This window comes from Stegostoma tigrinum, chromosome 10 (genome assembly GCF_030684315.1).
Source record: "Stegostoma tigrinum isolate sSteTig4 chromosome 10, sSteTig4.hap1, whole genome shotgun sequence".
Classification (NCBI taxonomy): Eukaryota; Metazoa; Chordata; class Chondrichthyes; order Orectolobiformes; family Stegostomatidae; genus Stegostoma; species Stegostoma tigrinum.
The window spans coordinates 74,137,376-74,153,544 of NC_081363.1; the positions used below are offsets into that span (position 1 = coordinate 74,137,376).

Consider the following 16,169-nt stretch of genomic DNA (forward strand, 5'->3'; position numbering starts at 1 on the left):
ATTTTGCCATCTGTCGTGGTGAGATTTGAGCTCACATCCCTAGACATAATTGGATTACTAGTCCAATAACATTACTGGTACACCACTGCCTGCTTATATTATCTTGCTCACCCAGGTGTACTCATGGATGGATGGAAAAGGAACACTGTTTTTAATCACCATGGAGACTGATCAACGTGCATTGAAGCAAAATAGAATCAAGTTGACTCTTCCTTCTTGTCAGCTGCTGTGCAGAAAATGTCCTCAGGCTGAGCGTTAGACTGCTTGGCTCAGTACATTAAAACATAAATGACACTTTTGGGACTACCGATTGAGAATACATTAAAATGTGACAGGTCTTTCCCGTACAGTTACAGTATTATTGGCTGAATACCCACAGCAAGTTGCACACAATAACTCCTCAGATATTCTGGCAGCAGAGTGGAAACAAAATAAGATGTGAGGAAGACCTAATTTATTGCAGGGAGATGCAAACAATAAAAATGCAAATCCAATTTTCTGTTACCAGAATGGACCACATGTATAGACAACACAAACAAGGATTCTGTTCTCATCTGACAGAAACCAGCTTGTGACAAGAAACATTGAGTAAGACATTTTTGAGAGCAATGAGGTGCTCGTCAGTCTAGAAAACAGGGCAACTCTCTTGGGAAAGAGAGTCCTCCTGGCAAAGGAAGAACCCTTCCAGAATCACCAAACTGGTAGCTATCCTTCCACCGATCAGTTTGAAGAATCAGGGCAGATCTTCATTGCAGACGTTTGGCTACAAGTCAACGGAGCAAATCTAGATATCAGCTGTTGCAAATTGCCATGAAAATGATTTCGATAAATTCTCAAACTTCATTTCCTTAGTGAACCAAAAAAGGAGGCTGACGCCCGCAATAGTTCCAGATTCCATCTTGGAAGATTCAAAAATAATCGTGACATTTTAGATTTTCAAAAATTCTAACTGCACGCTACCCCTTTCATAATCATGTATGTGTGTGTGTGCTTGTGTGCGTGAGCATATCTTGTGTAGGAGTGAGTACTGCTGTAAAAACATTTGGGTGCTGAGAAGTAAATATTCATTCCTTCTTTTACATAAAAAAAAGTATGAGAGATCCTGTCTTGTGTCTGTTCTGGAGAGTGGCAACACTCAAAAGGTTAGAACAGCTCTCTAATCAGATCTTGTTGGCTGTCAGTTGAGAGATGAAAGAAAGGGAACCATCCTCTAATCTGTCTTAGTCTGTGACTACATTTCAATTTACTTGAAATGACATATAATTTACCAAAAAAATACAATAGCATGTGAAAAAACAGAGATGTCTACCTGGTGGTCAGATTTGTATTGATCTATTTGAAGGCCATGATGCTGGGAATCATTGTTGGTTTCGGTAAAATTGAAATATAGTTCTGATTCCCTCTGCATGGACCCCAGCTTTGTGCCATCAGCCCAAGGATGGAGATTTCACTTTATCTCATTAACAATTCTTTCAGCCATCTATCCCAAGCCTGAGAGAGCCACATCAGTGCCAAAACCATCCTGCAGACTTGTGCATTGTAAAACCAATCAATGCTTGATGTTAGATGACAAAGTGTGAAGCTGGATGAACACAGCAGGCCAAGCAGCATCTTAGGAGCACAAAAGCTGACGCTTCTGGCCTGGACCCTTCATCAGAGAAAAGCTTTTTTCTGATGAAGGGTCTAGGCCCGAAACGTCAGCTTTTGTGCTCCTGAGATGCTGCTTGGCCTGCTGTGTTCATCCAGCTTCACACTTTGTTATCTTGGATTCTCCAGCATCTGCAGTTCCCATTATCTCTGATCGCAATGCTTGATGTTACTTTTTTACAGTATGTTCACTGTACAAGTTGATAAATAATATATCTTTCTGCAGTATTAATCTTACCCACCCAGTCCTCTTTCTCAATCTAAAACATCCTGCCACAGGATATTTTCGGAAACAGTCTCTGTTATACTTTATATCCCACCAGCAGCAATGTTGCTTCCATCTTAGTTATGACAACAGGCCCTGGAACAAGGTCAAGTTCTTTATAATGTTAATTAGCAGCTCCTGCTGCATGAATTACTGAGGATGCACATAAAAGCCTTATAAAACCAATCAAATATAGACCGTAGAGGCTGCATGTGAATCACATAGGGCAGCAAAGGGTCTCACAATATCTGAAATGATGTCTGAATGGGATACCCATTTAATACGCTTGATAATTACTGCTTGATCTGTAGATGTAGAGGCAAAATTTAGCATTGTGGTTTTCAGTTCTCGTTTCACATTTCCGAGAGCCAGTAATTAGAATGAGGTGGCTGCACTTCATGAGGTGTTAATTTGAATGGTGGGAACAAATATATTTAAAGAAAGTGAACTAATCAATTTGTCTTGTTGTGTCTTTCATTTATGTCCTTCAAATCTGTTGTTTTAGGCCTAATTTCAACAACTGTCACCGCTTGTCGCTTGAATCTGTTGCAAATCTACATATTAAATTAATCGATTACAGAAGACTCTAGTGTGATCTATATTAGTTGTTCTTTGATGTGCGTAGATATACAATGCAAATCCACAGAAAAAAGATGAGCATTGTGGAATGTACCAATCATGCTGATCGAGATTTTCCTACAAATAAGATAAATGGACCAATCAATCTTTGTTTATTGATACTGGTTAACTGAAGTACTTTGGTTCTGGTGCCTGCTGAGTGTCAACCAACAATTTGAGTGCACAGAGCTCAGGTCAGTAGCCTCCAGCTTTACATTTACATGGCCTTTCCAATTAATCAGAGGATTTTTTTCTTCCAATCAGAAAGGAAAGGGTAGAACTTTGGAAAATTTGAACTGATTCAGATTTTGAACAATGCGTGCAATATTTAACTAAAACATCACATGACAGTTGCGCAGTTCTAGTGTTACTCAACCAGGAGCTTAGAACAGCAGGCTAATGTTCTGGGGCATAGTTTCCAATCCTATCGTAGTAGATCGTGAAACTTGAACTTAATACAAAAAAACCTGGAATAAAGATGACACAGGATAACTGTTATTAATTGTTGCAAAAGCCCTCAGTTTTACTAGTGTCCTTCAAGAAAGGAAATCTACCATCCTCATCTAGTGTAGCCTATATGTGACTCCAATTTTGCAGTAACGTGATTGACTCTTAATTGCCCTCTTGGCAATTAGGGATGGGGATTAAAAGATGGCTCAGCCAATAAAGCCAGCATTCTGTGAGTGAATTTTGAAATAAAACTTGCTCATAGTCAATGATGCACATTTACAGTCACAACAAATACATTTTTGGCAAGAATCTCGAGCTATTTTCAGCCTTATGAGTTTGAAGAATGTTTCTTGTTTTCTTAGTCAAAATACAATTGACATCCTACTTGTACATTTCAAAAAAGAAGGATGTTACCTCCCAAGGTCAATAAGACAGCTTGCAAAATTATAATGTAATTTATTTTCACACACTAGAATTCCCTTCTGAGATATAGCTTTAGTTAATATGTCAACCGTTTGTCCAGTGAATTAATAGACATCTGGGAACAGAGACTTCTGTTGCAAGAACACTGAATGACTTTGCAATGAAAGCACTTCTTGGTTCAGGGATTTCTTAGAAGCGGTCTACCAAACTAGAAGTTAAATACATTGGCATGTCTTTTTGCTTATTTTATCAAAAATCTCTAGCCTCAATATATGACTATTTCTCACAAAACTTGACGTGGTGTTATTTGCAAAAATGAGAGAGATTTATTGAAGAAGTGATGTTCCAGTATAAATTATGTGTTAAGAGAAACTCTAGTACAGAACATAATATTCCTTAAAGGCTTTCCAATACATAGAGCAAAATAGTCATATTGTTCAACTGGATATTTTATTGACCCTACTCCCAGGATCCAGCAAGAAATGGCATAATCACTAGTGTCCCCTCCTCTGAGCTAGAAGCCCTTGATTCTAGTCCTTCCTCAGGACCTGATGGCTAAGGAAGGTGTCATCACTGAGGTGCCAGACTGGTTGAATGCAAAGATTCAAAATACCTGGGGCATTGGGTGAGTGCACCTTGAAAGCACACAAGAAAAATCAATCATGGGAGCGACCAGTGGAAAAAAAGGGTTGCCTTCATCCATCAAAGTGACAGAATCAGTGAGGAGCTTTATCGCTCCTGTGTTGCTGAAATGTTCAGTAGAGAGCAGCTAGGCAGGAGAGAATTACTCTGTGGCTGGAGGAGCAGCGAGCATTGGAAGATGAATGGTAATGTAACTTTAGCTATGCAACTGGAACAGTAGCAGAATGAGTGGCTGTGGGAGGCGTAACGGGCAGTCAAGACTGCAGGATCAGTGGGGTGGTGGTGAGGCTGTGGCGGTGGGTATATCTCCCCTGATAGACTAATGAAATAATGGCAAAAGGAACTTCCTACTAAGGAAATCAAATTTATCAAGTAGGCATATGCATGACATTTAAAGGAGCGGCAGATATTCAAACAGGCTGTCTACTAGATAATAAAATGTGAGGCTGGATGAACACAGCAGGCCCAGCAGCATCTCAGGAGCACAAAAGCTGACGTTTTGGGCCTAGACCCTTCACCAGAGAGGGGGATGGGGTGAGGGTTCTGGAATAAATAGGGAGAGAGGGGCAGGCGGACCGAAGAGGGAGAGAAAAGAAGATAGGTGGAGAGAGTATAGGTGGGGAGGTAGGGAGGGGATAGGTCAGTCCAGGGAAGACGGACAGGTCAAGGAGGTGGGATGAGGTCAGTGGGTAGGAGATGGAGGTGCGGCTTGGGGTGGGAGGAAGCGATGGGTGAGAGGAAGAACAGGTTAGGGAGGCAGAGACAGGTTGGACTGGTTTTGGGATGCAGTGGGTGGAGGGGACGAGCTGGGCTGGTTGTGTGGTGCAGTTGGGGGAGGGGACGAACTGGGCTGGTTTTGGGATGCGGTGGGGGAAGGGGAGATTTTGAAGCTGGTGAAGTCCACATTGATACCATTGGGCTGCAGGGTTCCCAAGCGGAATATGAGTTGCTGTTCCTGCAACCTTCGGGTGGCATCATTGTGGCACTGCAGGAGGCCCATGATGGACATGGCATCTAAAGAATGGGAGGGGGAGTGGAAATGGTTTGCGACTGGGAGGTGCAGTTGTTTATTGCGAACCGAGCGGAGGTGTTCTGCAAAGCGGTCCCCAAGCCTCCGCTTGGTTTTCCCAATGTAGAGAAAGCCACACCGGGTACAGTGGATGCAGTATACCACATTGGCAGATGTGTAGGTGAACCTCTGCTTAATGTGGAAAGTCATCTTGGGGCCTGGGATAGGGGTGAGGGAGGAGGTATGGGGGCAAGTGTAGCATTTCCTGCGGTTGCAGGGGAAGGTGCCGGGTGTGGTGGGGTTGGAGGGCAGTGTGGAGTGAACAAGGGAGTCAGGGAGGGAGTGGTCTCTCCGGAAAGCAGACAGGGGTGGGGATGGAAAAATGTCTTGGGTGGTGGGGTCGGATTGTAGATGGCGAAAGTGTCGGAGGATGATGCGTTGTATCCGGAGGTTGGTGGGGTGGTGTGTGCGAACGAGGGGGATCCTCTTTGGGCGGTTGTGGTGTGGGCGGGGTGTGAGGGATGTGTGGCAGGAAATGCGGGAGACGCGGTCAAGGGCGTTCTCGACCACTGTGGGGGGAAAGTTGCGGTCCTTGAAGAACTTGGACATCTGGGATGTGCGGGAGTGGAATGCCTCATCGTGGGAGCAGATGCGGCGGAGGCGGAGGAATTGAGAATAGGGGATGGAATTTTTGCAGGAGGGTGGGTGGGTGGAGGTTTATTCTAGGTAGCTGTGGGAGTCGGTTGGCTTGAAATGAACATCAGTTACAAGCTGGTTGCCTGAGATGGAGACTGAGAGATCCAGGAAGGTGAGGGATGTGCTGGAGATGTCCCAGGTGAACTGAAGGTTGGGGTGGAAGGTGTTGGTGAAGTGGATGAACTGTTCGAGCTCCTCTGGGGAGCAAGAGGCGGCGCCGACACAGTCATCAATGTAACGGAGGAAGAGGTGGGGTTTGGGGCCTGTGTAGGTGTGGAAGAAAGACTGTTCCACGTAACCTACAAAGAGGCAGGCATAGCTGGGGCCCATGCGGGTGCCCATGGCCACCCCCTTAGTCTGTAGGAGGTGGGAGGAATCGAAAGAGAAGTTGTTGAGGGTGAAGACGAGTTCGGCTAGGTGGATGAGGGTGTCGGTGGAGGGGGACTGGTCGGGCCTGCGGGACAGGAAGAAGCAGAGGGCCTTGAGGCCATCTGCATGCGGAATGCAGGTGTATAGGGACTGGACGTCCATGGTGAAAATGAGGTGTTGGGGGCCAGGGAATTGGAAGTCCTGGAGGAGGTGGAGGGCATGTTTGGTGTCACGGACATAGGTAGGGAGTTCCTGGACCAAAGGGGATCTCTCAGTCAGCACATCCCTCACCTTCCTGGATTTCTCAGTCAGCACATCCCTCACCTTCCTGGATCTCTCAGTCTCCATCTCAGGCAACCAGCTTGTAACTGATGTCCATTTCAAGCCCACCGACTCCCACAGCTACCTAGAATACACCTCCTCCCACCCACCCTTCTGCAAAAATTCCATCCCCTATTCCCAATTCCTCCGCCTCCGCCGCATCTGCTCCAACGATGTGGCATTCCACTCCCGCACATTCCAGATGTCCAAGTTCTTCAAGGACTGCAACTTTCCCCCCACAGTGGTCGAGAACGCCCTTGACCGCGTCTCCCGCATTTCCTGCCACACATCCCTCACACCCCGCCCACACCACAACCGCCCAAAGAGGATCCCCCTCGTTCTCACACACCACCCCACCAACCTCTGGATACAATGCATCATCCTCCGACACTTCCACCATCTACAATCCGACCCCACCACCCAAGACATTTTTCCATCCCCACCCCTGTCTGCTTTCCGGAGAGACCACTCCCTCCCTGACTCCCTTGTTCACTCCACACTGCCCGCCAACCCCACCACACCCGGCACCTTCCCCTGCAACCGCAGGAAATGCTACACTTGTCCCCACACCTCCTCCCTCACCCCTATCCCAGGCCCCAAGATGACTTTCCACATTAAGCAGCGGTTCACCTGCACATCTGCCAATGTGGTATATTGCATCCACTGTACCCGGTGTGGCTTTCTCTACATTGGGAAAACCAAGCGGAGGCTTGGGGACCGCTTTGCAGAACACCTCCGCTCGGTTCGCAATAAACAACTGCACCTCCCAGTCGCAAACCATTTCCACACCCCCTCCCATTCTTTAGATGCCATGTCCATCATAGGCCTCCTGCAGTGCCGCAATGATGCCACCCGAAGGTTGCAGGAACAGCAACTCATATTCCGCTTGGGAACCCTGCAGCCCAATGGTATCAATGTGGACTTCACCAGCTTCAAAATCTCCCCTGCCCCCACCGCATCCCTAAACCAGCCCAGTTCGTCCCCTCCCCCAACTGCACCACACAACCAGCCCAGCTATTCCCCTCCACCCAATGCATCCCAAAACCAGTCCAATCTGTCCCTGCCTCCCTAACCTGTTCTTCCTCTCACCCTTCGCTTCCTTCCACCCCAAGTCGCACCTCCATCTCCTACCCACTGACCTCATCCCACCTCCTTGACCTGTCCGTCCTCCCGGGACTGACCTATCCCCTCCCTACCTCCCCACCTATACTCTCCCCACCTATCTTCTTTTCTCTCCCTCTTCAGTCCGCCTCCCCCTCTCTCCCTATTTATTCCAGAACCCTCTCCCCATACCCCTCTCTGATGAAAGGTCTAGGCCCGAAACGTCAGCTTTTGTGTTCCTGAGATGCTGCTGGGCCTGCTGTGTTCATCCAGCCTCTCATTTTATTATCTTGGATTCTCCAGCATCTGCAGTTCCCATTATCATTAAGGCTGTCTACTAGAGTAGTTTTTATGTGGCTTCTCATCATGAAGTCAATTAAAAGTTTCTTCAAATTCTACTGCATTATCCCTACTACTGCAATATTTGTAATTCTACTTTGTGCAAGTCAAAAATAGCATGCCACTATTCTAAGCAGACAAATCATCAATTTATTTGAAAATAAGGAGAAAACTAACAATTTAGTTTTAGTTATGAGTACTGAAACCTAGCCTGTTGTTGTAATTTAATTAATGCGCATTTCAAAAATTGAATGGTAAATGCAACTCCAGTGAGAGAGAGAGAGTGTATGTGTGTCTTTATGTGTGTGAGGGTGCATGCACATGCTTGACAGACAGTGTGTGTATAAGAATAGAGAATGTTTGAGTGTGTGAGAGTGCATACTGTGGTGGGGTCACCTGTAGTGCAATATGAACCCAGGATCCCAGTTGAGGCCGTCCTCACACAGACATACGCACAACTCTCTCTCTCTCTCTCTCGCTCTCTCTCCCGCTCTCTCTCTCTCCCTCCCCTCACGCACGCACACACACACTCACTCTCCCGCACACACAAACATGTGAATCTATGGGGTGAATTTGTATTTGCAGATACATTATATTTTGTTCAAAAGCATACAATTTATACACAGTCAGTCAATGTTGCGTTGTATAAATTCCTACTTTTAGGAAAAAATCGGTCTGACTCCAAATCTGAACACAAACAGATTCTAAACAAGGCCTTTCACCTAACATGCATTGTCCGGCCTAAAATGTCACCTCTTTACACTGATAAAGCCTTTAGTTCACAAAGAACAGTGACTTCAAAGGAATTTGGGGATTTACATATACATATTATTCAATTAAAACCTTCTAATTGATTAAAGATTTATCAGCATCTTAGGTTTGTTTAGTACATCCTCATCAATGGTGTGAACCTTTGATTTTTTATTTATAAATTCTGTGTTTGGTACTCTCACTAGCACCTGATGAAGGAGGAAGACTCCAAAAGCTTGTCTTTTCAAATAAACCTGTTGGACAATATGAGGGAAGAGACAAATAAATGGAGGCATAACTGAGGCCAGACCTTCCATGTAAGCAGAAGCAGATTGGTTCTCAAACCAGGTAAGTCGAGGCAACTAATTTGAATCAATGAGGCAGTTTGATGTTACAGGAATGTAATGTTCTCTATGGATAGATATTGAATGTATTATGAAATATAATTCAATCACAAGCAAGGCATCAACTTAGTAATCAAACTCAGGCTAAGCTAAATTGTTGATAAATATAAAATGCTTGATTGTGACCATGTTTGAAATAATTCCTTAAACTTTGGTAAACATTATGGTACCATAGGATCTATTCAAAATTTCTGATGTGTAGCTACAGCTTAAATCGTTGAACGCAATATTGAATACCATTTCCCATTTGGTGGCTAGACATCCCCATTTTGCAGGCAAGGTTCTGATTTTTCATCCTGATATCCCAGCATTTTTCTTCACTTCCTCTGTCCAGAGTTCCTTTTCCCTGACCCTGCCCCTTGCATTCTATGTACTGTTGCCAATGCTTCTCCTCCACCCCCCAAAAAGACCTTCTGTGATTCTCTGCACAGCACTCTGAGAATTGGAACACTGCCCAATTGCCGTCTGTACCAGGACAACCCCCTACGCACTAAATTTCTTCTCACTGGTATCCAGAAGTGGGTGCAAAAATATTTTTCCATCTTGTTCATCTCTTAAGAGACCTGACTTTGATTTCCATCAACACACCCCACCTCTTTGTTGTTTTGCCAGTTTAAGTCTGTGCCTTCTGACAATTGACCCTTCAAACAACGGAACCTATTTATCTTAACTAAACTCTTGATGATTTTAAGCACCGTTAATCAAATTTTCTCTCCCTTGTCCATTGTAACACTATATGTTGGACTGACTAGAGTAAACAAATTCATGTGCAAATGGATAGAAAATGTGCACACCATCATGCAAATCTAACACATATGTAGTTAAAAATACACTTGTAACAATAACCAGATTAACCACTTTTAATATAAAACTTAAAATATAAATCCAAGCCAACAGGCCCTCAGCCATCTCCCATCTCACTTATTCCTGGCAACACAATGGAATGTGGGCAGAACTGCAGGACACTTTGTGTCAAAAAATTTACACCACTCTGCCTCTGGCTTTTGTGAATCAACCAATTGCCAAGCTTGCAAATATTATAAAGCTCAGTGCGTGCCCTTCATGTTTACATAAGGGTTATTGAATAACACTGTGTGCAGGCAAAGTACTGAAGATCAATTCTACAGAAACTCCTCTTGCATATCCTTACGCTAAAGAAATATCTGGCAGAATCTGGCTTCAATATCTCCAGCAGCTGTAGCAGCAGCATTGCTACTGAGCAATGGAGAATATATCCATCATCAGTTTTTACAGTGCCACCATGCTTGCAGCACTGATCCTGGGCGAGTATTCCGAAGCAATGCTGTAAGTTGTGCCTTTGTTACAGATTGGCAGCCTTAAATGTTGTTTTTTTCTTTCACCATTGTTTATTTCAGGAATGTCAGTCATGTGTGTAATCTCTGTCACTAGCACAAACAAAGTGTGATTGTCTGCAGGAAAACCATTTTGCTCCTTCGGGTTTACGAATTCAAAAGGTGCACCATTGGCGGAACTCTGCTTAAATGGTGTATGCAAGGATCCTGATGAAGTTGCAATGCATGATTGGGAGAACCAGAGACTCACTTCCTGCCATCTACTCAACACCACCTCAACCGTACCCCTCCCCTATTATCATCACTATGGGGGATTGCTGTCTGATTCAGTCTTCAAAAGTAATTGCGAGTGAAGTAACTCAGGAGCTGATACAGCCCTTTTGGCTGAATCATAAGATGGGTACAGCACAGAATGAAGCCATTCAGCCTGTCCTGGTTCATGGCAAAAACAACCCCAGCTAGTTTCACTCCTGTCCTCAAAGCCATGGACGGTGTATTTTTCTCTTCAGGTGCTTATTCAGTTTCCTTGTGAAAGCATCCATTGAATTCCCTTCACTACACCCTGGGGCCATGAACTTCAGATTGTCATTTCTCACTGCATAAAACAGCTTTTCCAAAGATTGTCAGTATTTCATTTTGCCAATTGGCTTAAATTTATGCCATGTGATTCTCAACTTTTCCACCAACGGGAACAGATTTTCTCGATCTACTTAGTCCAGACTCATGATGTTGAACATCTTGTCTCAGTCTCGTCATGTTGAGGTCATACAGGGCATTGGTGAGGCCTCTTCTGGAGCACTGTGTCCGGTTCTGGTCGCCCTGCTATAGGAAGGATATTATTAACTTGGAGAGGGTTGAGAAAATGTTTCCCAGGATGTTGCCTGGAATGGAGTATTTGAGTTAGAAAATAGATTGGATAGACTGGACAACAAAATGTGAGGCTGGATGAGCACAGCAGGCCAAGCAGCATCTCAGGAGCACAAAAGCTGACGTTTCGGGCCTAGACCCTTCTCTGATGAAGGGTCTAGGCCCGAAACGTCAGCTTTTGTGCTCCTGAGATGCTGCTTGGCCTGCTGTGCTCATCCAGCCTCACATTTTGTTGTCTTGGATTCTCCAGCATCTGCAGTTCCCATTATCTCTGGATAGACTGGAACTATTTTCACCGGAGCGCAGGAGATTGAGGGATGACCTTGTAGAGGTTATTAAAATCATAAGGGTATGGATGAGGTGAATACCAAGGGCCTTTTCCCCAGAGTGGGGGAAGTTTGAACCTATTTTTAAGTTGAGATCAAAAAGCTTTGAAAAGGAAACAACCTTTTCATACAGAGTGATTCATATGTGGAATCAACTCCCAGAGGAAGTGATGGATTCAGGCACAGATACAACATTTAAGAGACATTTGGTAAGTACATGAATTTGAAAGGTTTGGAGGGATATGGGCCAAATGCAGGAAAATGGGAGTAGTTTAGTTTGGGGACATGGTCGGCATGGGCTAGTTGGACCAAAGGGTCTGTTTCCATTCTGTATGAGTCTATTACTCTATGAGTCATAACAATTAAGCAAAATACTGTAAGTGGTGTTGAACTGGCTTGGAAGAAAGGTCAAACTGGACTCAAAATATTAACTCTGTTTCTCTCTTCACATTTGCTGCCAGGCTTGATGTTAATTTCTCATCTCAATTCTTCACCTGTAAGGAAATCTGGATTAATACTGCCCTCCTCTGGATTGTCTGGGTTCATTGCTGTTTGTGGCTGGGCAGTTAATACCCGCTTATCAGTCACACATTGAATTTTGTTATTTTCTAGTTACACCTCAGTCAAGATGATGTGTAGGCAGTAATGGGAAAGCTGTCAGTTTGCCATTGACACTGACAGCAAGTTCAGGAGCACGCACACGTGCAAAATAACACATCAATCCATAAGGTACTGCTGGGGATTCTACACTCGATAAAGTGGGCGCTGTTGATATCTCTTCACAGGCCAACTCATTGAAGCTCTGTAAAATTGTTGAAAAGTTCAATTCTTAACTTTGAGCCTCTCTGAAAGTCCTTGAAAAAGCTACACTTCGGAGAAGTGTTCATTGACAGTGTGTGTCTGTTGCTACCTAGAGGCTGATGTTTATTACCCAGACCCTAACGGCCCCTTGAAAAGGTGCAGGTGACTCAACTGCAGGGTGTTGCAAGATTTTGACCCAGTGACAGTGAAAGAACGGGGATATCAGAATGGTGCGTGGCTTGGGAGGGAGCTTGCACATGAATGGCCTTCTCTTGTTATTCTTCTCAATTAAATGTATCAGAGATCCTCAACTCTATAAAATTGACAAGATAAATGATATTTTTGACCGGCCCGTTTCCTGATCTTAATAACATGCACGGCTGGTAGCCATTCGTAAGCCACATTGTAACACAAAATTCAAAATAACCATGTATTCTCCTTGTTTCAAAGTGTGGATTTTAATCAATCCAAGAATAAGACCCCAAAGATTGTCATTGTTGGAGCTGGAATATCTGGAGTGGGAGCGGCTAGAAAGCTGCTAAAACAAGGATTAACTGATGTGCAAATAATTGAGGCATCAAGCCAGCCTGGAGGACGGATCAGAGGTTCTCTGTTTGGTAAGAAAAATGTGAGCTAAAAGTTATGGAAGTATAGAAAACAGACTGTGTGATGAATAGTAATTTGAAAAGAAAATTATTGGTGTTTGTGACTTAATCTGAATTTCTCAACAGAGACTTATAAAAGCAGAAGTATTTACTGATCCCAGTTCCCTCGTGTTGAAAGGCAGTGTTAATTCCACAACTTCCCCATGCCACCTCCCATTAATTTCATTGCCAATAAAAGAGGGTAGAATTTCATCCAGGTAGGGATCTTGCTTACTGTTAAGGAGCTCTATTGCCTTACAGCATCAGGGACACAGGTTCGATTCCATCCTTCGACAACTGTATGTATGGAATTTGCTCATTCTCCCCCTGTCTGCTTGGCTTTCCTCTGGGTGCTTGGGTTTCCTAAACAGTCCAATGATGCGCAAGTTAGGTGAATTGGCCATAGGAAACACAGGTTACAGGGATGGGGTGGGTCTGGCTGTTTGGAGAATCACTTTGGACTTGGTGGGCTGAATGGCCTGGTTCCACACAGTAGTGGTTCTATAGTAAGAGCAGGCATTGACTCCTTTGTGGAACTCCCACCAAGTTTAATGCCAGTCAGGCATTTAAGTGTTCAGTAGTGGGTCTTCACTGAGGCCAATGACCCCAAGGACGAAAATCTCACCTGCTGTAAGAGCTGCCAGTCAATGGGAGAGTAACGGTTCCTCATTTAGGCAGTGTGCGAAAGGGGATGGGGGTGCTGGCAATGCGCTGACCACAGGCCCGGGACCAGCGAGTGACCCAGGGCATTGGTGAGAATGATTTTGAGGAGGGGAGTCATGGTGGTGGCTGTCAGTGTGCCCATCTGATGCCAGGTTCCTCAAGCAAGTACACACCAAGCTAAATCCTCAACTGTTATGGTTGAATGAGGGTGACAGGATCAGGACTTAATGAGGACATGAGGACTTAATGAGTACGGGAGTGGAATGCTTCATCCTGGGAGCACATGCAGCGGATGCGAAGGAGTTGGGAATAGGGGATGGCATTTCTGCAGGAAGGTGGGTGGGAGGAGCTCAAACAGTTCATCCACTTCGCCAACAACTTCCACCCCAAACTTAAGTTCACCTGGACTATCTCTGATACCTCCCTCTCCTTCCTGGATCTCTCTGTTTCCATCTCTGGCAACCACCTAGAAACCGATATCCATTTCAAGTCCACGAACTCACACACCTACCTAGAATACACCTCCTCCCACCCACCTTCTTGCAAAAATGCCATCCCCTATTCCCAATTCCTTCGCCTCTGCCGCATCAGTTCCCAGGATGAGGCATCCCACTCCCGTACATCTCAGATGTCCTCGTTTTTCAAGGACCGCAACCTCCCCCCACCTCAATGGTCAAGAATGTCTTCGACATGTCTCCCGCATTTCCCACAACTCATCCCTCACACCCACTCCCCAGAGTAACAACTAAAGCAGAAACCCCTTCGTCCTCACGTGCCAGCACACAAACCTCTGGATATATCGCATCATCCTCCGACACTTCCGCCATCTGTAATCCAACCACCACCAAAGACATTTTTCCCTCCCCACCCTTATCTGTTTTCTGGAGGGACCACTCTCTCCCTGACTCCTTTGTCCGCTCCACACTCCCCTCCAGCCCTACCACATCCGGCACTTTCCCCTGCAACCGCAGAAAGTGCGACACCTGCCCCTACACCTCCCACCTCACTCCCATCCCAGGCCCCATGAAGACTTTCCACATCAAGCAGATGTTCACCTGCACATCTGCCAATGTGGTATACTGCATCCGCTGTATCCGTTGTGGTCTCCTCTACATCGGGGAAACCAAGCAGAGGCTTGGGGACCGCTTTGCAGAACACCTACACTTGGTTCGCTCTAAACAACATCACCTCCCTGTCACGAACTACTTCAACTCTCCCTCCCATTCCTCAGATGACATGTCCATCCTGGGCCTCCTGCAGTGCCACAGCGATTCCACCTGAAAGTTGCAGGAACAGCAACTCATATTTCGCTTGAGAACCCTGCAGCTCAATGGTATCAACGTGGTCTTCACACGTTTCAAAATCTCTTCTCCCCCTACTGCATCCCAAAACCAGCCCAGCTCGTCACTGCCTCCCTAACCTGTCCTTACTCTCACCTATTCCCTCCTCCCACCTCAAGTCCCACCCCCATCTCTGACCTACTAACCTCATCCCGCCCCCTTGACCTGTCCATCCTCCCTGGACTGACCTATCTCCTCCCTAACTATATTCACCTTTACTGGCTCCATTCCCGTCTCTTTGACCTTGTGTCTGTGTCTATCTCCTCTCCACCTATCTTCTCCTCTATCCATCTTCTATCTGCCTCCCCCTCTCTCCCTACTTATTGCAAGATCCCCTTCCCTTCCCATATTTTTGAAGAAGTGTCTCGGCCCGAAAGGTCAGCTTTCCTGCTCCTCTGATGCTGCTTGGCCTCGTGTGTTCATCCAGCTCTACACCTTGTTACCATCAATCTTCCTGCTCCCCTCTCTACAATGCAATGAATTTTACCCGTGGAGAAAAGATCCCAACATGTATTTTAGTGCAGTTTTACTTTAGTTTGGAACTCTGTTGCTGGGAGAACATTCTGCATAATGAGGCTCAGTCTAAGTACAAACAGTTTGGTGAATAATTTAGATGTAATGTAGCAATCAGCTAGTTCTGTTCTGTTCAACAAAAACATATAAAAGTATAAATGAATAAAATATGTGTTATTGCAGCTTGAAGCACTTTTCTGTTTTAAGAAAATGAAGTAAGAAACTTCATTGCAGTGAAGTGTGAGAATAAATTAGCCTAATTAGAGCCACTATGTGGGTTACTTTTTACCCACTCCACATCTGGGAATTTAACACCTCGACTGAGGAAATGACTTGAGACTCAAATGGAAGTGGAAACAATTCCTGTCTGTGCTAGATGCATACAATACCTGAGTCAGGGAATAAGTTCTAAGATTGGAAAGCCAAGAGGGAGCATAACTTTCCACAGCCACAAGAATTCTTCTTGAGGATGTGGACATCACTGGCAAAGCATCATTGCTGCTCCTCCTGCATTGCACTTGAGAAAGATACTGTTAAGAATTTCTCCTGACTTACTGCAGTCCATGTGCTGGAGATACTCCCGCATTGCTACTAGGTAGGGTTTTCGAGATTTGAAATACCGAAGAATTGGTGAGCTAGGATACTCTGTGACTTTAAGGTGGATTGTC

General features: G+C 45.1%; 1 protein-coding gene across 2 annotated transcripts in view; it reads left to right on the top strand.

Moving 5' to 3' along the window:
* The first annotated feature begins 8,922 nt into the window (after positions 1–8,922).
* Positions 8,923–16,169, top strand: part of LOC125455319 (peroxisomal N(1)-acetyl-spermine/spermidine oxidase-like) — a 70,658-nt gene continuing 63,411 nt past the window's right edge. Inside the window, exons 1-2 of one of the 2 annotated variants that reach the window (XM_048537099.2) lie at positions 8,923–8,978; positions 12,792–12,958. Coding sequence is in view for 1 of the 2 variants with exons in the window: in XM_048537098.2 (XP_048393055.1) it covers positions 10,257–10,339; positions 12,792–12,958 (250 nt within the window). In the remaining variant the exon portion in view is untranslated. Of the gene's footprint in view, positions 8,979–10,158; positions 10,340–12,791; positions 12,959–16,169 lie in introns of those variants that run through there. The other variant, XM_048537098.2, reaches the window with a different exon arrangement.